The sequence below is a fragment of the Thermobia domestica genome, chromosome 8 (genome assembly GCF_964235325.1).
Source record: "Thermobia domestica chromosome 8, izTheDome1.hap1.1, whole genome shotgun sequence".
Taxonomy (NCBI): Eukaryota; Metazoa; Arthropoda; class Insecta; order Zygentoma; family Lepismatidae; genus Thermobia; species Thermobia domestica.
The window spans coordinates 205,882,748-205,906,533 of NC_137461.1; the positions used below are offsets into that span (position 1 = coordinate 205,882,748).

At 36.0% G+C, this 23,786-nt stretch overlaps 1 protein-coding gene across 2 annotated transcripts in view; it reads right to left on the reverse strand.

The window, feature by feature from the left end:
- Positions 1 to 317: 317 nt before the first annotated feature.
- LOC145693419 (protein takeout-like) overlaps positions 318 to 23,786 on the reverse strand; it is an 87,476-nt gene continuing 64,007 nt past the window's right edge. For both annotated transcript variants that reach the window (XM_081769390.1, XM_081769389.1), the window contains 3 exons: positions 22,533 to 22,666; positions 14,712 to 14,861; positions 318 to 1,865 (listed from right to left, as the gene is read on the reverse strand). In XM_081769390.1, coding sequence (XP_081625516.1) covers positions 1,711 to 1,865; positions 14,712 to 14,861; positions 22,533 to 22,666 — 439 coding nt within the window. In that variant the 3' untranslated portion in view covers positions 318 to 1,710. The remainder of the gene's footprint in view (positions 1,866 to 14,711; positions 14,862 to 22,532; positions 22,667 to 23,786) is intronic.

Sequence of the window (23,786 nt, forward strand, 5' to 3'; positions counted from 1 at the left end):
GCAATTGCCAAGGACATGCAAAATAGTTTTCCACTGATTGGAAATACACACAACTTATACTCCTTCTCTACCTTCAAACATCGTGGCAGCTCTGTGATGCTGGGGCCCGCAATTTTCTTCTAATTCTATTCTGTTGATTACGTTCAGGTGACACATTACTGCCAGGCGATAATGTCGATATTTTAGGTCATTATTTGCGTCCTGTAATCAAGATGTTTCCGGCCAATGACGCAAGCGTTTTAATTATTTTGGTAGCCATCTCTAATCGGAGAATAGTTCCTACGAGAACTTACAGGATACCGTATTTTAAAAATTAATTCAAAATAAAAAATGTATAAAATATTTTTATTCAAATGCATTTTATACATATACGTATTACAAGTAGCAGTCTAATTAGCATTTATTAAATTCTCACACAAAATCATCATATGATATATATTTTAATTGTTTTGGTTTTGTACTCTCACAAGACAAAGAAAACCTTTAATTAAAAACAAACTTACTTAACATATAGTTGAAGAAATAAGCACAACAGAAGTTATTCCTTCAACAGAAGTTATTCCTTAAGAACAATACAATATAGACATATATTTCAGTTCAATGTGTCTAAATTTGATAGTATGGTCACAGAGTAGATTACTGTCGAAAGAAAACACTCTGTTAATCTGTAGAGTAACACATTCAGGTGTTTAAATATTTCATGTATCATTCTACGTTTTCTCTAATCTATATCTAAAAAAGATGTTTAATATATTATACAGTAAAACGTCGTTAATCTAACTAATTTGGAGGGATAGGTTGGCCGGATAAACGAAAACCCGGAACATCTTTAAAAACAAAAAAAAAAACTGTTAAAAAAACTACATTAAAATTCTGTTTATAGTAGCAAATCACGTTTATTATGGTGAATTTAAAGGACATGGGCCTAAATATACGATTACAGTAAATTGTGCAGCAATACAGTGCTCATAATGTAGTACGTACACTGGTATGCTGTACGCCAGTAACCATACAAAGTTTTGTGATGTTGCAATCTCAGTGAAATCAAAGAATTGCCGCTTGGGTTGAATAATATATATTCACATTAATCTATTTAGCACTTCAATAGTATCCACAAAATTGAGCAAATACAATAAAGTATTCTTAAGAATCAAAGATTTATGTGACGAATGTGAGTATTTACTTCTAGTCACATACCTTTTCATTCTGTGTTTTTTCTTTTTTTTTTTTTTTTTCCTGTCCAGAAAGTGAAGACCGGTTTATCGGGGTCTAGATTAACGATGTTTTACTGTATCTTGTGCATGTTATATGAAATATTGTATTCATTTAAGAAAGCCACTACTTCAAATGATAAAAGAATTGAGCATTATTAAATAATAATTTAGATAGAGGAATCAATGCTTTCGATGGATCTCCTAACAATGATCTCAGATGCATTGTATTTCTAACGAAATACATTATAGCTAATTCTTTGCCACGCAAACTACTCTACTATATATCATACGCATGTTTACTCTTCCAACTGAAGAGTGTTGTACCGTTTACTGAGGTACTGCTAACAGCATACGGCAAAAATTTAGCGTTAGAAGCAAAACAGGTTGTAAAACATTTCTATATATTAGCCCAGTTCGAGCATTTAGTATTATATTTATATCACAGAATCTGTATTCATCGTAACACCCAAAATCATTACTTTCTACTGGGGTAAGTTCAGTCTTCGGGAAAAAGTACTCTGAATGGAAACTTCTCCAATACTCTGGTCGCCATACCGTGGAATATGATTTCCAGCGCATCTTCAACAACTGGAATAAGATCTGGGGCTAAATCTTCAAAATGTTCATTGAAGTAATCGTTGATAGCATTTCCTAACACATACGAAAAAGAAAACAAAATAAGATACATGATCAATCAAAATTGATAACTGCAGCCTCTCCAATGCTTGATTTCTTTTTCTAAGTTACAATTTACGAGCCACCGTCTTATTTATCAAAGACCGTCTATTTCAAACCACTTTACAATTAATGATACATTTAAATCAGAATAACTAAAGGATCAGCAAAATGTTTACAACAAGCTACAACACACACTACATGAGCTGTCTAAACTATGAACATCTTCAGAAGGAATTGAATGGATCAGTTTTTTATCCTTAAGAATTAAGACCCTCGCTTCTTTTACAAGTACAAATAAATAGGTTTCGTGCATTGAAATAATAGCACTTAGACTTACAACTAAATACCACAGAGAAGTTTAAGACGAGGGTGGATTGGAAAGTTCGTGGTCTGACTACGAAGGAAGCAATTATTTTGTTCGTATACGATAGCTGAGTAACTGTGTAAAATTTAATTTCTCTATTGTTTCAGGTGAGGAGTTTATGTGTCGGCAGAAGTAACGGAAATTTGTGACATGGAGAAGATCGAGTATTGAGCTGTCATTAAGTACCTGCATAAAAAGACCTTACACACAGGAAATTCATATGGACATGTAGAGACATTAGGAGACTCCGCACCCTCGTATTCCATAATGAAACGTGGGTAGTTGAATTTAAGAGTGGCAGAAACAGCATTGAAGATGACCCCGCAGTGGCAGACCTTCAACTTCGATCACTACGGAAAATATCAATAAAATTTGTGATCTGATTTTGAGTGACCCCAGAATCAAAATCCGAGAGATAACTGAGACAGCGAATATTTCCTATGAGCGAGCACAAAACATTATCGTATACGAAGATGTCCGAAGATGGGTACCCAAGTTACTTTCAGTTGAACACAAATGCAATCGACTTATCTTTTCCCATAATTATTTAGAACTGTTTGAAAGTGATCCGGAGGAATTTATTGGCAGATTTGTGACTATGGATAAGACATGAGTACACCATCATATGCCGGAATCTAAATAACAATCAAAGCAATGGAAACGACCTGGATCTCCATCCCAAAGAAAGCGAAAACAAGTTTCGTTGGCAAACTAAATTATGGAACCATTTTTTTTTTTTGGGGGGGGCATTATCCTGACTGATTTCTTGGAAAATGGAACACTGTCAATTCTGAATACTACTGCACCTTTCTGCGGCGTTTACGTGAGGAAATCAGAATTAAAAGGCCAGGAGTGCTGCAAACAAAGGTGTTGTTTCACCAGGACAATGCGCGCATTCACACATCCCTTGTATTCGTGGCGGAAATTCATTCCTGTGCGTTCGAACTGTTGCCGCATCCATCCTATTCCCTTGATCTGGCTCATCGGATTTTCACTTGTTTAGAACCTTGAAAAGTTTTGAGGGGATCAGTGATTTTCTTGGATGCAGAGGTGAAAAGTGCTGCACTGGAACATTTTGCAATGCTCAATTAATTATTTTTAAGAGTGGTATAGAAGCATTGTCGGAGAGATGGCGTAAATATATCACGGTCGAGGGGATTAGGTGGAAAAATAAAACCTAACTTATCCAAATATTTTCTAACTTCATAGGCCAGGCCACGAAAATTCCAATCCACCACCGTATAATAATTTGTTCAACAGATTAGCAGGAAATAACTAAACGAGATAATTCACTTTCACATGTTCAGTTATATTAGTATCATAATTCTGAAGAGAATTTCATAATTTCTTCTCTTGCAAACAGGTAAAATACTAAAGATTCTCTTTAGGTAAAATCGTACTAAATATTCTCACTGCTATTTCTTAAGTTATTCTTCAATTATACATAAACAATACTACAATAGGCATTTTTTGGAAAATTTCTAGCAAAACTCACCCCCAAGAGTAAAGTACCCTTTGTAGATTTTTTTATGAGAAATAACTTATATCAAAGTCTTATTTAAAAATGCATTTATGAAATATGAACAAAATCGTCCGAAACTCTCAAGAATAAAGTTCTCCTTGCGATTTTTTCATCTAAAATCACTTATATCACACTGTTGTTTAGTAACTAAAATATAAACAAAACCGCCTAAGACGTTTTATACTCTAACACACATTTGGAATTAAATCAAACAAATTGCGATTTTCTTCGGCAAATTAAGACCTTTACTTAGAGCCAAAGTATTTTACTATTCTATGTACAGTTGCCAGATTTTGGCCTTCTAAAGCAAGGTGGATAGCCAAGATTTTGAGAACTAGATTGTATATTTGTAAGCCTTATTTACCAAAAACAATGATGACTTTTGCTTAGTTCTCTGATATTACAAGAAGAATATGTAATGTGTATAATCTTGCGTCCAATAATTAGATTGTATTTTCATGCGTATCTATGTGGAACTGTACAGTGTAAGGATACCAGATCTGAGCACTATTACTTTCGAGCAACTATAAGAGTGACTTCGCAAAAATCTTTCCTCAAAAGCAGTGTTGTTTCAACAGGATTAAATGTTTCTGATCTTTTCATACCGAAAATGTTAATTCTGAAACATTCTGGAAGAAAATCTGCTTTTACAAGCGGAATTCTAGTGGAAAATGAGTTCGAAAATGTACAGAATGAGTATTTTAGAAATTTCTCGCTTCCTGTTTACTTTTCACACTACTTCGAATAGAGTAATTTGATAATGTTCAAAAATCAAAAATATATATATATTTTTAAAACTGTCTTAACGAGATTTATTTATCTCATCTATTTCATTCCTCTTTTATCTTTCAGTGCATCACGTCGGATCTGGGAACGTACCTGAGGGGTTGGAAAACAAAATCACCATTTATCACACCTGATAAATCTCTGGTCATCAATATACTCGATTTATCATATTGCAAAACATTTGATTTTACCTTTAAGGTACTAATTCACTAATGGTGGATTCGTGAGGTTGATTGTAGCTATTTCTTACGAAATTAATTTAAAACTTGACGAAATATTTTTTTTTTAAAAAAAAATAGAATATTTCCATATTCGCAATGATATAATTACATGCTATATAATTTGGCAATTATTTTTACATTTAGATTTTTCTTTCTCTTCTTTCTTGCTATTGAAGAAGAAAATAGAGAAATTTTCGTATCCCGAATACAGTAAAAATTGTTGGGATAAGAGAAAACATTGTGTCCTGACTAAATCGAGACATATAATAGCCTTAAAACAACTCCCCAGCAAATATTCATATCTGCCCCTACAGTGATGCACGTAGGAGTTCGTTAACAGAGAAGTTTCAAGTTTGGAAGTATATATTATTCAGGTGCTTGTATACATGTTTTAATATGGTAAATGTTTATTTTTGCATAATATCTTGCTCAAGGGGGAGGCTAAAACCCCGAAACCCCCCTTCCGCACGCCACTGTTTCTCCACATGTTCATTGTCAGATGTCATATTGGGACATTTACTGTACTGGACATTTGCGGTACAACGACAAAACCAGTTTTTCTTTCTCATTTGCGATACTGTTGAAAACTCTTTCTTAGACAGGGTACACAGTATACAATGTATGCCACCAAACTCGAAGGTATCTTCTGTGTACTACACCACAGTTTACTCTAATATTATAGAGCATTGACAACATTAATAAATCAGATGTTGCAAATATTACACAATATTAATAGAGGGTGAAGTAAACTTTATGAAGTGGATAACTTTGTGAACTTTACACATGAAACTATTCAAAAAAAAAAAAGAAAAAGAAAGAAAAAAAGAAAGAAAAGAAAAGAAATAGAAAAAGAAAGAAACAATAGGAATCAACTAAGAACATAGTTAGGGTTACAGTGTTTGCATTATGACACTTTTAGAGGTCACAGATATTTCAACGGTGAAAGGAAAAAGAATCATTTTCTTCCAGATTAGTACACAAAGTAATAGTTACATAAAACTTACTACCTAATGTAAAAGTGAGATGCTAGTGCTAAGGTTGTAAATACGTGCTACCTGTGTCATTATTAAAAGTAATGAACACAACATTTAAATGAACAGAACAGAACATGAGTCGTAAGTTTACTTAATTATGTACGTTCTAATTATGTACAATAGAAGTAGCATGGAGGAAACATTGTTCCTTTGATATTCGGCCTATTACCATCAAGGGATAGTAAGATTTATCTTTTTTTTTTTCAGTTTGGGAGGCTAATATTATCCGGAAGTAATCAAGTTAGAATTCGAAAGTAATCAAATTGGATTCCATGCAAGCCACAATAACACATCTAAGAACACTGTTCCCTGAAACAAATATTAGTGGGTGTAATTTAAGTTTTAATCACTATTTATGAAGGGAGATTCAGGACGCCCACAAATCAGTTCCAGGAAGTTGAAACAAAAAGTCGCTAAATGGGAGATGAAATGACTCCCATTTTGGGTGAAAAGTTGCCAAAAAGTTATTCGTGGAATTTCGTCTTTCTCTCTCTCTCTCTCTCTCTATATATATATATATATATAGATATATATATATATATATATATATATATATATATATATATAGGCTGTTATTGAACTATACCGACAAACTGTAAGAGGTGATTTCTCACATCAAAATAAGAGAAAAAGTTCATATGGACCTATGGCGAAAAGGGAATAGTTCCAGAACTAGGGCTGTTCAAAATCGCGAAAAAGCTAAATTTCAACAAATTCTATTTCAAATTCCAGAAACTATGGATGGTGGTTCTTATCAGCGTAAAGAAAGCAACGCATACACGATCCAAAAGTGCATATTTAATCAATTTTCAATAGATGTACAAGGTATTCTCTACAGGGTGTAATTCTCAGATATGGTCTAAATACAAAAAAAAAAAAAAAAGAAAGAAAGAAAAATGAAATCTTTGAGTTTTACGTCCCACGGTTGTGCTAAAGGAGACGGTGATGATGAGAGATGAGTGAAATGAAGAAAGTGGGAGGAAACGGGAGAACCCCGAGAAAACCCACGAGCACGGTGTTTGTCCACCACAAAGTTCACTTGGCGGGGGCTGGGATCGAACCCGGGACCCCACGCACCAGAGGTGAACGCTCTACCACTAGTTTTATTGTTCATATGCTTGTCTTTATACAAAAAGTGTACAAGAACCAGACTGACTCCTAGGGTACTACAATACAATATGTCTTACATACAAGAAAAGGAAAATGTAAGTATAACAATAACCACGACAAAAAAAAGAAACGAAAAGATAAACCTACATTCTGAGTTGTAGCTTTTTTTTTTTTTTTTTTTTTTTTTTTAAACGAGAAGGAAGGAGATTACTGCAACACCACTTCTAAAAACCTACTAAAATACTGCCTGTCCAACTCGGGGGAAAAGAGCTTTCGGCGAGTGCGTTTTAAAAAATCCAAGTAGGTGCGAGCATCCAGCAAAGGCACATGGCGATGGATATACACAATTGTACAAGCCAGTATAAAAAGCACAGCGTGGTGTTTGGTCTGTGGAAAATAACGAAAATCCGGAAACAAAACATAGGATACTGTGAACTGGTGTGGAGGTCGACGACAAATTCGTCCTAAGAAGGACGTGAGACAGTTCCAGATAGCTGGAGCACCCACACACTGATCGTACCGGTGGGATAGAGTATCTTCTTTGGCGCATCGAGAACACAGTGGGTCAGGAACACGTTTCAGCTCAAATAAACGAGAGCGCGTAGGCACCAACTGATGCACCACTTGAAACCATTCAACCTGTAGGTATGAAGGTAATACCGGGGCAAAGATATTAGCCCATACCTGTGACCACGTAGTCTGAGGATATCGGTGAGGAATTCGGAGAATAATCTGATCGTTAGGCAACGAGAGAAGAAAGTTATACAAAGTGCGAGAATTGTATCCTGTAGGGCAGAGAACCACACCACTGTATGTCCAATAACGTATTAGTGAAGTAATGTACGTCGGACAACAATCAGCAAAGTTAATGAACGGGGGGCTCACAGGGTATTCATAACTAGGCCAAAAACATCGTATCCATTGCTGTGTGAAGGATTCGTTAATAGCAACTGCCGCGTAGAAATCGAGCATAAACAGAGTTTGACATTTCAATCTGAGATGTACTAGACCCAACCCTCCCTGTGAACGGGGAAGATAGAGTCCTGCACGTGGAATACGAAAATAGAAGCCACGCCATATATTCCATAGGAATAAGGAGTCAAACCGCTTAGCGAACAATTCCGGTAAGGGGAAAATTCGAGCCCGGTACCACAGCTTGGGTGCAATGTAAATATTGATAAAGTGAATACGATGAATTAAATGAAGGCGACGGAAACGCTGTGAAAACAAAAGCTGCCGAATTTGTAACAACAACGGGGACCAAATCTCCTCGAAAAGGGGAGTAGGTTGTGACGTAAACGGGATACCTAAGATCTTCAAGGAAGTGACGTGAGGTACACACGGCACCCCGGGCTCGTTAGCAGGTAAATGGAAACCATTGAACTGTAATAGGTTAGTTTTCTGTACATTATACTGTAATCCGGAACAAAGTGCAAAACGTTGCAACACTGCAAAAACCCGCGCCATAAGAACAGGATCCACTCCGGTGATGGTGACGTCATCCGCATACCCGAATATATTTTGACTCAAAAAACGGGAGGGTCCAGGGGGGTGCAGGGTGGCCAACTGTCGAAGTAAAGGATCTAATGCAAGTGCAAAAAGTATCGTTGACAAAGAACATCCTTGCCTTAATCCACGTTTCAGCGGAATAAGAGGGGACAGGTGTCCGTTAATCTGTATACGGAAATTGGCCGTGGTATATAAATTGTTAATGACTGTGCGGAAGGCTAAAGGAAACCTCCAGGCTTCCAGCACCTGCAACAAAAAACTGTGATCCAAACTGTCGTACGCTTTTTCTAAATCTACAGCTAATGCACCCGCAGGCACCTGCCGAAAATGAAAATAAGCAAAAATATCGCGCAAAGAACGAAGAGTATATGACAGGTTATGCGTACCATGGAGTGCTGCCTGATAAGGACTAATGTAGTGACGGATGATTGGTCGAAGTCTGGCTGTAAGCACTTTAGTGAACAACTTAAGATCGACGGGCAATAAAGAAATAGGTCGATAGTCCTGAACATAATGCGCTGTGCGGGATTTCGGAATGAGGACTAAGATAGCGGTATTACGACCCACTGCTTCGCCTTGTAACCAAACATTGAATAAAGCGGTAATAGAGGGACTGAGGTGAGACCAATACTGTTTATAAAACTGGATATTTAATCCGTCTTCTCCGGGGGCACTACTGCCCTTTGCCCGCCTGAGGACTGCGAAAATTTCCTCCGCACTAATGGGATTGATCAATGTCTGACACTCGTCATCCGTGAGATGGTGAGATAACGTGGACAAAAACTCCGGGGCATATGAGTAGTCTATGGGACGCGCACGTGCAAAGTCTGTATAGTAGCGCGTGAACTCTTGTAAAATCTGCGAACAATTAGTAGTAGTAGTGCCATCTCCCAGAATGAGAGAATGAATGGCGGTGGAACGCCGTTGTCGCAAAATCCTATCAACATGATAAATAGTTATAGTCTCCTCCGGAAAGCGATGATAAAAGTCTTCCGACAAATACGCACTAATCGACGTGTGGGAGTAAATAGTTTTCAATCGGTGTTTGATACCGTTAATACAAGCCAGGTTCTCCAGAGAAGGCGGAGCATTCCAAAATTCACAGAGAGCTTGATATAAAAATTCATGTAAATGGTGGTCGTCTTCCCTCGCGACCCGCCCTTGCCATTGAAAAAAACTGCGTAATTTAGGTTTACAATATAAATTCCACCAAGAAATAACAGAGGGGTAGTACCGCTGCATGCTGCACCAATAAGGTAAGCGACGCGAGAATTCCTCTACAACCTGCGGGCGAGACATGATGTCATTATTAATCTTCCAATAGGAAGGGCCCCGGGCCGGTGGTAGCAAGAAAGGCATTTTAAAGGCTACTTCAATCGAGGCATGATCGGACAGCGCCACAGGAATTGTATTTTGTTGTATCACCGCAGTGCATAAACTCTCTGAAATGTAAGCGCGGTCGATTCTACTCTTCGTCGTAGTAGTGCAGTGGGTGAATACATGCTTAGAGTTTGACACAACTAAAGCGTCTTTTAACTTTAGGACACGAATAAGCTCTGACAAAGTAGGACAAGGCGTGGTAGGCGTCAGAGAATCTCGGGGATCTACAATTGCATTGAAATCTCCGGCAATTATACAATGAGGAATTCCCGGAGGAAGTAAAGAAGGAATGGTAGTTGCATAAAACTCGTTCCTCTCTTTTGTACGTGTAAAGCCAGAAGGACCATATAATGCTATAAAACAAATGTTCTGAATATAACAACGTATAGCCCTTCCTTCGGGGGCTAACACAACACGATCATAACTCAGACCCTTTCGCACCAAAATCGCAACCCCAGTCTCTTGGTCGCGGTTAATAATAACTTGATAATTGGTAAGAAAATCCAAAGATGTAAGCAGAGAACTTATTTCTTGTAGAAAACACACGTCTGGTCGGCGGCTTTCGATGAACTGTTTTAGAAGGGCCTTATTATGATCGGAACTGATTCTATGAATATTGAGTGATATTAACTTAAATGAATTTACTGGTAACATTATAAAAGCACTCAAAAAGAAAACTTTAACAAAAAGAAAAAAGTACTTACAAAGGTGAAAGGAATTCTTTCCCATGAACACTAGTAAAGTGACGCATTTTGAGACGAATAGAAAACAAACCGAGTGAACTTTTTTGTACGAACACAAAAACTAACACTGCCATATACCTCATAACAGACAATGCGGACGAAGCCCTGGAAAGCAGGTGTGAAGGTCAATAGCGAAGAGTAAACACACCACGCCTCAGGGCAATTCTGAGTCAGATATTGCCCGATGTTGTGATCGTAATTCGCGTGGCTCAGCTTGGTCTATCCCTCGTGTAACATCAAGGGCACACTGTTCCTTCTTTCGTGTAGACGTTCGAGTAACTTTCCTTCTTTTTTGTTGTGAAGAAAAATCAGCTTGCACAGAAGTAACAGTATGTTCAGCTGAAGACGGGACATTATTGTCTTGCACTTCAGACGAAGAACCAGACTGAACTGTTAACACTTCCTGCTCCGACGGACGAGTCGAGTCAAGTTCCATGACATCCACAGGCGTATTCTGTAAAGGCGGGGGTCGCAGTTTCACTTCAGAATCTTCCATAACTAGAACATTATTTGTTAGAGATGAATTCACTTCGGGGGTTCGTACTAACACTGGAAACTCGGTGGTATCAGTCAATGAAGGCAAGCCTGAGGAACTCTGAGCAGGGGCCCGGGGGGCAGGGACAGAGAGCGAGGGCGGGCCAGAAGAGGGAAAAGAGCGATGCACTTTGCCAATCTCCGTCATGTGTAAAGACGTCTGTTCAGGGGCGGCCGTAGTTGGTTTTGCGTTCTTCAAATGGCACGTGGCTATCGTATGAAAATTGCTCTGACATCTGAAACAAGTAATAGGCTGCCCTTCATAAGACACACTCACCTTACAACCGTGCACTATGATACGGGATGGTATATGCTTATGTATTTCCATATGAACAATACGTACGCCACTGTCTATGCCAGGGGGAAAAGGGGCACTCCATAATTGTGGTTCCACTTTGCGCACTTTACCATAACTTTTGAAATGATCTTCTAGGAATGATAACGGTAATTCAAGAGGAAAGTCATATATACGCACCAACCGAATGGGGTCATCAGCGGGGACTATCCTTACTGTGCTTGTTTCCCCAGACACATGCGTGAATTCTACAGACGAAGGAGCTGTTGCTGCGAAATGTTCATAGGCTTGTAAATCTTTAAACTTAATATATATGCTATATGATTCCGCATGTAACTGGAGCGCACAAATGTTGTCGAAGATACGAGGAAACTTATTTTCCAACCACTGATATACTTGACTAGCATTAGGTTTTACATTTCTATATCTTCGGTCAAATATTAATTGAAATTGTAAGTCCTTCTTATATTCCATACTACTACAAGCTATTACACTGCAAAACACTGTACACACAGGGTGAGAATTCACCGAGCACACTAAAGCACAAACTTGTGGAAAAAGCACGAGTCTTTTCAACTAACGTATGAGTAGCGATATCAGGCACTCTAATGGGACCAACACTACTCACGATGTGAACAGCTCGAGACGACGAGCTCAACTGTACCACAGAGCCACCGCGCCCCCCGGTCTAAATACAGTTTTCAGATATACTCTGATTTCAAGGAGTGTCCAAAGTAGCCAGGAGGTAAGTCTTAATACCAATGGATACCCAATGCTTCGGAGGGAAGTCGGAAATGTTAGGAACCAGCAGCTCCATGTTGTGTGTGTGTGTGTGTTAGGAATAGTTTGTGCTAGTATTATCGGAATATTGTGATGTATTTCGTCATGGTATATTTCACATTTTCTTCACTTATAAGCGTGAAGGGAAACATCGCAGCATACGTTTTCCCGAGTTCGAGAGACTGTGCTCCTGACGATCCTTAACACTTCCGACACATTGAACATTCATGAGATATGCATTTTTGGATTGTGTATGCGTGGCTTCCTTTACACTGATAAGGACCACCATCTACAGTTTCTCGAATTCGAAATAGAGCCTCTTTAAATTTCACTTTCTTGCGATTTTTTACAGCCGTTGCTCTGAAACTATGCACTTTTCCCCACAGGTCCATATGAACTTTTTCTCTTATTTTGATGTGAGGAATCACCTCTTACAGTTTGTCGGTATAGTTCATTAACATCCTGCATATATATATATATATATATATATATATATATATATATATATATATATATATATATATATATATATATTCATAACACTATCATACTCGTTCATAATTCAAGCCATAATACTATCTACGCTTTAAAAAAATGTACACGAAACGTATGTAACAAACAATAATTTCACTTTTAGGCCCTATTACAATATAGATTTTTTACGTTATGATCAATTTCGCTTCAAAGAAATCGAAAATTAGTGTAGAAAAACGAACAAAAGTAAAAGTTTATAAAGAAAAATCTTACATCCATTTCACTATTACTCATGCTTCTACACATAATCAGCTTGCTATCGATAACGTATTATTTGTGCCTCTAAATGGAAGCTCTGCAAACAAAAGGACATTACAGGTTGGAGTTCGTCGCCGTTAGAGAGCAAGAGATAACAGCAATCAAAGCAGGAATATGAAGATAAATGCTATGTACTGTACTTTCCCAGCTCGTCAACTTGTGCTGATTCAAATAAGCAAAAGGAAAATAAACATATATCTGAACTGGTTCTAGCTAATGGTACTTGATTATAGGACAAGTTATTCGCAGCACAAAAGTCGCTAGATTTCTAAGTAAGTCGCCAAATTGTCAAAAAATCACCAAACAAGTCGCTAATCAAAAAAAATATTATTATTATTTTTTGTCGCTATCCGGGAAGTCGAATCCCCTAGATTTAGCGACAATTGGCAACACTGGTTCCAGAAGCGACGTTCTGCGTAAAAATGTGTTCTGCTCTAGCAGTCCTCCTTGTCTGCAATTTGGATGCTAGGTGGCTTTATATTATGAAGATCCACCACATCACGAAATAAATTTTTATATTTTTTCTACAACAGTGGTTGAGCAATGTCGTGATTGACATCTCCATGGAATTGTTCGCATGAATAGCAACGGACGAATAATGTTTTTAAGGGTTGGAACCATAGATTCAATTCATATTGAGACTGAATAACGACTACCTATATGAAAGAACTTTAAACTTGAAACATTAGAGATGCCACCACATAAAATTGGACGAAAGAATAGAGAACTCATTAATTGAATATGTAATTTCAACAGATCTTAAGGAATTCTTGAAAAAAATGTCATATTTAAAAATTGAAGTATTTTATTGTTTATAGTTTTTGCTTATTTTGTTTATATTGTCTGTTACTTATTGTTTTGATTATTGTACTTGTAGTGTTTTGTATCTATTATTATATCTATTATGTTGTATCTATTATTTTGTATTTGTACGATAGACTGAAGAGTCGGTAGATATGCTTCGTGCTCATTGCTAGCTATTTCTATTACTGAAGATTTTTTTTCCTTATAAAGAACTCGCTGTATTATTATTTTTATTGTGATTATTGTATTGTATTCATTATTAGCTATGTATACTGGAGTCTACTGAATTTAACTTTCATATATTGTATTTTGTTTGAAAATTTTCACTGATTACCTCTAATGTACTGATAGAACTCTATTGTAAAATATTAAAGTAAATTAAAAATGCATTAAAGGCTAATCCTGACTTCTTATAGTTGATAAGGCCTGATATTTGATTAACAATTTATACTGTCTACCTCTCCTCTAGCTGAATATCCGAAAATATTCTCTCCCTCAGCTTGGCGAATAAGATATTTCGAACAGTACCGCAAATGTCCCAGTATCACAAATGTCGATACTGCAGACGTCGCAAATGTCGCGCTTCCTTCAGATGTACTTGAGCTTCAGAATTGATTTAATTCTTCGTTGGATTTGTTGTAACACCTACTCTTTTTGAAATTAGTATATTTTGAATTGCAATCTCTTCCTCATGAATAATTTTAAAGCAAAAATGAGTAAGATTCTGTAGTTCATGTAAATATGTATTTCCACCTTTTTGCAAAAAAATGTTTAAGTAATTAGCACCATAAAGTAGAATCTTCATAATTATAGAAAATATAATTTTGGTATACCAACCTTTAACTTGATAAATTTTCTAATTTTCCCAAAAGTGCTTAAGGTCTCAAAGATGCAGCCTAGTTCTTGTGATATTTAAGTAAATAACAAATGAATTAAAATTCTTACCTAAAACTTCATTCCCATCGAATAAGTTTTCCAAACGTAAATACATATGCCCCAACTTGACATTAATATCTATCTTAGTTACATTAAGGTATGTGTCACCATTCCTCTGGATTAACTCTGTTTCCAAAACGTTAAAAGAAGACACGTTAGCTGAAAGAAAGATCAAAAAGGTTTTTACAAATTTGATTAACACAATTATGTCCACAACAACTTCAGAAAATAATACGAAGGTATTTCAGTAAGTAAGCTAACTAATAATACAAAATTTTACTCGATTGAGGGGTTCGGCCGACAATAAGACAAACACCAACTTGAGCAAAACTTGAATTTTCAGTAGAATATCAAGATTTAGGCTTTCTCTATCGCGTCTCAGTATTTGTTTCATCTACAAAATCGATATATAGCACTAGAGACTCGATTTGTTGAATGAACCGTGCTTTTCTTCCTACTTAAAAAAGCTAGGCACGTGTCAACAACGCAATACCCAAGTTGTCTCCTCGCGTAAAGCTTAAAAATGTTGTCACATCAATTTCGCTTTTTCCTCCCACGTCCGAAGTATTTGTTTCGATGTTTTCAATTCTGTTTAATCAAGCCATTCCTATTTTTACTGTTTTACACAGTTCTTTTTTAATTCTTTTTTTTAGTATCTGCTGATTTTTGTTTGTAAAGATTTTGTGTTTCTAAGAAGATATACCTACGTTTATGATCTTCGATTAAAAAAAAGAAACTTTATTATCTTAAAAACTTGTGACATTTGTTTAAAAATCTGTCTTTTACTATTTGGAAAATAATGTTACATAAAAATATACATACGACTGTTTACTACGTTGAAAAACGTTCATTTTTCTTTCAGCGTCTCTGTTTTGTGTAATTATTGTCGAGAAACCATGGATGAAGGGGATGAAACGGAAGGGGATTTTGAATAGGGTAGCCTACTATGTTGGTAAAAGATTATTTTATGTATACCCGGGTACATCAATATATATATATATATATATATACACTTTGAACTGTCATAGGAAATTTATTTTCCAATCTATAAGGTCATATTTGTGGAGAAAATAATGTTGTTTGCTTAATAGGTGATAGAAGAATCGCCAATCTAGCCAGGCAACCCAGTTAATGGCAACAGATTAACATCTATACAGCGGACGGACGTTTGTGTTTTGAATTTTTTTTTTTTAAGTAGCAGTTTATTAAGTGGTGCTGGAAGTTCGAGAATGTTGCCGAGATTCAGAGAGAGTGGATACGTGAACATAGGACTGATCCACCTTCAAGGGAAACAATTACACCTTCAAGACGAATTCGAGGTTCATGGAATTGTATGATGTACGTACAGAAAGGCCGATCAGAGCGACTTCGCACGGGTGTAAGTGCTGAATCCTCAGTTGTGGTGTTTACTACAAAAAACTTTTCAAGGCAAAGGTCATGTGAGAGCTGTGTAAGTGCTAGTAGTGTGCTATAGATAGTGAAGATAGGTAAGTTAGGTGTGTATATTCCAAGGCTGGTAAAACAACAAAGTGACGACTTTACATGTGAACGGAGATTTATGGATAGCATCATTTGATACGATGAAGCATAATCCAAACTTAATGGAACTGACAATAAATATATTTGTGTATATTGGGCTGAAGATAATCCCCACATTGCTATTGAAACGGCTGCTAATTTGTCTCAGACAAATGTGCACTACGGTTTGTCTCCAAGGGAACTTACAGAGCCTTTTCGTTTGATGATATTGTAACTTGAGGAGAGTACCTAACAATGCTTGCTGACTCCATTTTCCCTGCTATTTGTGCAATGTAGGATAATTATAGGTATCACTCGCCGCACTAACATAGGGTTATTGGAACATACTGAATCAAAATGTACCAGGCCAGTGCATAGGACACAGGGGACCAATCGAGTTTTCTGCACGGTCTCCAGACCTTCGCTGCTTGATTTTTCTTATGGAGCACAGTAAAAGATGAGGTGTACTGTCGTAAATCACATAACTTGGACACACATTGGGATGATTCAAACGGTGTGTGCAGAAATCCCATTGAACACTTTGCTGTGAAGTACGGAAGCAGTCGTGACTCGTACTCAGAAACGTATCGATGCTGAAGGCCATCTAGGGCTGTTCCGATAATCGAGTAATCGATAACAATTCGATAAAATTTCAAAACCGTTTCATCGATAAAGAATTTTAATTTTATCGAATTATCGAACTTTCGAGACTCCCGAAATGTTTGAGACTCTCGAAATGATCGAGACTCCCGAAATCTTCGAGACTCCCGAAATGTTCGAGACTCTCTAAATGATCGAGACTCCCGAAATGTTCTGGACTCTCGAAGTGTTCGAGGCACTCGAAATGTAAGAAACATTAGACAACTTCGAGACACTCGAACTGTTCGAGAATCTCGAATTGTTTGAAAGCAGCAAATACAGAAATATATCAATATGATCGCATTTGTCGAGTCGCTTGAATATTTAAAAAAGTTTGTGATTATCGGAGTGTTCGAAAGAAACGATGTATTCGAGGTTATCATAGTAGTATATAATATGTATTACATATATGCGGAATGTTCATTTTAAAACTTCTCTCCTTAGCAATGTAGTGAAGGAAAAGTTTTTTCCCCACAAATCTGTACAAGGTTTAAGCAGTCTGTCAGAAGAGAGAAAGAGGAAAAGAAAACATGCATCATCCGAATGGAATTGGAATCCAAGACAACATTAGTCTACTAATAGTCACTTTGCCGATTGCGCCAATAACGGAACAGGCAGAAAAATAATTTTACATATGATTTCGACAAATACAACTTTGCAATAACTTATCAGATGAAAAAAGTTATTTGACTAGTTTGGCTGCAAGAAGAAATCATTGGAGAGGTGAAGGAACCGAACTGTTCATCACTACTTTTGATAATACCCGAAACTTTGATAATACTCAAAATGTCGATAATACCCGAAACTTCGATAATACTCGAAATGTTGATAATACCCGAAACTTCGATAATACTCGAAATGTCGATAATACCCGAAACTTCGATAATACTCGAAATTTCGATAATACCCGAAACTTCGATATACTCGAAATTTCGATAATACCCGAAACTTCGATAATTTCAAATACTCGAACGGTTTAGAGTAACCGATGACAACTCGATAAATTTTCACTCCCGAAGTTCGATAGGTCTTCAGCATTATCGAACACCCCTAAGGTCATCATGTTAAACATTTTTTTTTAACCACAACTTGGAACATTCAGTTTGACCAGAAAGTACACTTATTTTTCAAATTAGACTGTAGCTTTACTTTTCTCAGAAATTTAACGCTGTAAATTGGGAAATTTATTGGACAACAGAAAGTCCAAAGTGTGTATACAGTTTTTTATGTACCCAATATATTATTGGAACTTTTCTGTTTGTGCGAAGTTCAGTAGAAGAACGGGACACATGTACACTTGCACAATCCGTCTTAGAAGGATGCAACTTGAGCTGAAGTTTTTGTTTCCGTTTCATTTAATTGTCAGCTTGCACAATTTGCTCGGTAGCGGTTGTCCAGTTGTTCGGCCGAACACTTCAATTGTACGTACTAGTAAACAAAAATATGACATGTTTATAGCACAAGGGATTCAAGTTAAAGTGTCAAGATTGTGAGTAAAAGTTACATAAAGTTTATATACTACGGTTAAGTACTTAGAAAATTTAATTTCTTTTTTCTTTTTTCATTTTTTGCCTGGATAAATACGATGTCTGAATATGAATCTTTTATACTCTGAAAGGAGCTTTAGATAGAAATACTAAAGACAAAATATGTTCAAAATGGCCAAAAAGTGAACATGATTCCCTTATGCACTGAACATAAGTAGAAACATATCTATATAAAAAGTATATATAGGGTGTTTCAAAACAAAACCGACAACGTTTGGAATTCCTGACGCCAAAATAAGACAAAAAGTATAGACCAATCTGGGTGCACACATGCTCCCTTTTGCGGTTATAGGCTACCGAAAAAATGAAAAAATGAACTTTAAAGGTTTATAGCTCCAAAACTATGGGACTTACCATAGTCGGGTCAAGAATTTACTTAGGAACTAACATGTGCGCTATCCAAAAATATATGTTTAAGAATCCTAAGATACACAACAATTTTTGTAGAGGTAGTTAGTGAGTACTTCAGATTATATGCCACAAACCAAATTCCCTCTATAAAAATTGTTGCGTGAGTACCTTAGGATTCTGAAACCTGTGTTTTTGGATAACGCACGTAGAAGTTCCAAAATGAAGTCTTGACGCGATAGATAGATAGATAGATATAGATAAAAAAGAAACAGACGTTAAAAGCTCACTGCACCTTACTTCACTGTGATTCACATTAACTTTTATATCACTACAAATGTTTCGACAGCCTTCGTGGTGTCCTTTACTGTAGGAGTAAGGGACTCAAGGAACTAATTTGAGAGTTGCATTGAACAATTGAGCCAGAAATATAGTAAATAGGAAAAAGAAAACTATATACAAATAAACTATATTCATAAAAGAGAAACATTAATACTATAAACTTGTATGGTTAGTTTACTGAGTTCCAAAATACCACAGCAAAAGACAGTATCTCACGGCTGTCGAAAATTTCACACTGATATCAAAGTCGATGATGTGTACTTATATACGTCTAACTACGATTGTGAAAATACCATATTTAATAGCCAATTAAGAGGATAAAATCAAAATCCTACTTGATTCTAGACAGAAAAATTGTACTCTATCTCAAACAGCGTAAAACATTCTCAAATAGTGTCGTTACAGTTTTCTTTCATTCATTTATTCATATTTTAGTCGCTTGTCAGCAGCGAGGTTATACAGGTCGATATCTACAGTTTAAAGTGAAATCTGAACTACCGTAGTCCGTTCTACTCTCCCATCTGGAACCGAACCTACGCACCTAACAAAGTTAAGTTTCTACGAAAGCAGATATATATATTCCCCCATTATGATATATATTGTACCGTATTGACGTTACGAATTTTTTTCTTTTTTTTTCTCAATAGAAATAAGGAAGAAAAAAATTCGTAACGTCAATACGGTACACATATCACTCACCCCACATAAAAAGTTGACAAACTTTTTAAATACCCGATCATTTTACAAATACCGTATTGAAAGTTATGAATAGAAAATTTATCGTCAGTTTTAAACGTCATGTTGAATTAGTATCTATAACTACCTTTCTACCTCAAAACCTACTAACTACCACCACATACCAGCAAACTCTCATTCATCCAAAAGAAAAATAACAAAAAGAAAAGAAAAAAAATTCGTAACGTCAATACGGTACAATATATATATATATATATATATATATATATATATATATATATATATATATATATATATATATATATATATCATAATGGTAAATAGTAGGAATAACAGTTTGGTTTATATAAACAAAGCTCAGAAAAGTATCCTATCCACACAACCAAATCTGCAATAGTATGTACTGAAGTTCTTATTAATTCAAAATCGGCATATAGTCCAATAAAATTGTGTTAGAGCTATTAAAATGCCCAACTTAGTATGCCATTTCTGAAGGCTCTTCCTCCCGCAGTCAAACTACTCTTCTGTTACAGCTTCCAGAAAACAATTAAATTTCATGACGAAGCCTGGAGCCCACAATGCGATGAAATCTGCCGGGTAATCAGTAAAGTTAATTTCTGCTAAGATATGATCAAGATGACGCAAGATATGGTAGTTCGTGGAACAAACGTAAGGAGAACACAGTGTGTGGAAGTTCCATACTATAACTCAGGCAGAGTCTGGACCGTCCTTTGAACAACATATGGGCTTGTAATTTCTTTCAATACGACACCATGTCTGTTAACAATTTCTGGATGCAAGTTAATTCTGTGGCCAAGTTAATGGTGTATTTCAGGGAGTTCACTATTGTATCGATCCAATTGGATTGTTTTTCCTCGACAGAAGAAGACATAGTGAATCAAGTCTACTGTATTTCACCATACCAGCAATGATACCTTTTGTGGATATAAATGTGAGTTTGGAAACGGTCCTAGACGTTGATCATGATTTAACCGCTTTTCTAATCATTTACAATTGTTGTAGGAGTTACAGTTTTCATCAGAAGAGATAATGCAATGCACAAAGCTTTTCCAGTTATTCCATGCAATCAGAGAATCGCACACCTCCATGGTATATGCCTATTTTGTCTTTAATGGACATATCCTTCCTGGCCAAAAGTTGTAATTTAAGGATACCATCGTGTACAACACATATCAAAATTCTACCAAATTTCTCACAAAGTACTTCTTATTTACGGTGATACAATGCTTCAAACAATGCAAAAATACGTGTCTTATGTCACGGCGAAAGAAATAAGCGTTTTGTAAACTACAAATAAATTTATTGGAATAGTGAAAGAAAAGTGATAAAATAAGTAATATAATTACTGTCCATAAAAAAATAACATGTTAGTAAGACCTCCTAATTAAAAATACACTGAAAATGATCTGTAATATTATATCATTAAAAATAGATATTCGGGTGTATTCAGTTAATTGATTATAAACAAATAGATAAATGATTTATTTTCAAAAAAACTTGAGTTCTGTTACTTTTTCATTTTTCATTTTATTAGCAACGTTGAAAAACATGCACCACATATTTCTTTAAGACGTTTCCCCTACTGAGTGGTGCAGACAGTTTCCACTGAACCGACAGATGACGTACAAACACGGAGGCCATTGTTTTAAGCGCACGAGTAACAGACCGAAATTCAATCGCAAATTTCGATTAGATAGAATAAAGCATGTGCGAAAGGAAGTGTTTCCTGTATTTAAACAGCAGTGAAGTATTATACAATGTATTTTTAAAAAATAAGTTGAAATGTCCATTGCATAACACTTTTCCCAACGTTCCCCTCCATAGTGTTCCTGTGGAGCTAGTAAGAACATACTGTTGATCAGTGGTTGCGGCGCTGTCATTTTTTAAGATGTGCCAATGACACGAAATTTCACAGAGTAACGGCGTATGGTGCGTTTATTCACCACTCCTGGCTCAAATGCACTGTTGAGGTTTTCCATGGCTAAAAGTGCAGAATGAATGAATTCGAAAAGGAAATTGTGTGTTTTTCATGGTGCACCGATAACACACTACCTTCTGAGTGATTGGACATTCTAGCCTAATTTCTGAACATGTACGTAGTTTATGATGTAGTACATGAGACATAGGTTCATTTATTAGTTGCATTACAGGGGATAATTTCCCACCAGAGGTAAAATTCGGATGTTTCAATCGCTCTAACCCAACAGATGTAAATTATTAGTTACGGGAAACCTTTCCGAAATAAGGCATTTTATTTTATCAACACTATTACACTATACGATTGATCAATTACTTTATAAAATGATATGGTCACCTCAAAAGTAAGGCTCTGTTTCATCTTAGAAACTGCGTATAAATAATGGGATTTTGTACTTTCTTTGTACAGTGAAGAAAAAGGAATAGTTAATTGCTGGAAAACAACAAATCGGTATTACCCTAGTCAGAATCTGAAAAATAGGCACATTATGAGATTTTGCCATAAAATCCGATATAATTCATTAGGAAGATCTGTGACTTTCAGGTTACAAAACAGATAAATATTTTTCTCCTGTGAAGTATTTTTTAAAAATCCTTTTAAAAAATTAGAACATGTTAATATACCATTAACGTCGTTAACTTAAATATAGTCCTGTGAGAATTAGGAAACAGGAGGAGTAAATTAGACATTCACAAACAAATATTGAATTGCAATTGTTAAGTAAAGGAGTTAAAAACTTACTGTATAATCCCATTGAATCTCCTTCTCCTCGCACTTGAACCAGTAAGATATTTGCGTCCACCTTGTACGGACATTCAATCCGAATTTGTGGGAAAAATATCTCGAATGTCAACCTGTTAGTGTCAAAATTCAGACTGAAACAGAAGTGAATAAAAAAATAAATGTCATCTTAGGTTTGTGGCGTATTAGATGTTATAGCAAATCTCCTTACAATAATAATAAAAATAATAATGGCGTTTAACGGAAAAATTTTGTCCAAAGATGAGCACATATCAATCGATACACAAACGGAGCGCTAAACTCAAATATTAAGATTAAACATATATTACAGTATACCCTTTCCCTTGTCACACTAGCAAGATATTACACGACATGGTTAATGATGAATAGCCCAAAGTTAACTCTTGATATTTTAATTCTTGTTTAACTATAGAAATTGTCCACAGATCAGGATCGTATCAAATTATTATGTGAAGTTTTCGAGAAAATTGACCACAACGAATTTTTATGTCACTGAAAAGTATGTCGTTTGTTACAAATAATAAATGATAGGTATTACTCTGTTGCAACATATTATTTACTATCAGAATACCCGTTCTTCGCACGAGAAGAATACGTTTCATTTTTGGACGTAAAGGGCTGAATGATTAAAACAGCATCGGAAGTGTCACTGTTCGTCTCAGCGACCCAGAAACTATGGATTCGATACTAATATCGGTCATATTCGATAATTTGTATATCCCGAAAGCTATCGATTCAACTCTAATATCGGTCATTTTCGATCATTTTTAAATATCTCCTTTCTCCCCCCCCTAAGTTACATCTTCAAAGTGATATGATAAGAACCATCCCAGGCCCGAATCAAATGTTGAAAATTCGATCGAGATCGGTCGGGTGGTTCAAGAGTTATTAAGTCACAAACATAGTAACTTTTATATATATAACAGATTATATTCTAACAGTGCCACACATACGCACGCACTACGTGTGATTCACTTCTAATATGCATGTTTTCATATTCATGTATCTTTTTACTTTGTTTATGCAATGTTATCAACACGGTACGTGCGAATATAAACAACTCTTGAGGAAAGAACCACATATATTTAACTGACCAATTATCAGTAATTTTGAAACTAATGACGTTTAACCATGTCTTTATTTTAAAGAAAAGAAAAAAATTATATTTGACCTCTCACAAATGTCCAGAATCACATACACATAAGCTACTATGCGCTTCAAATAGCTTTTGCT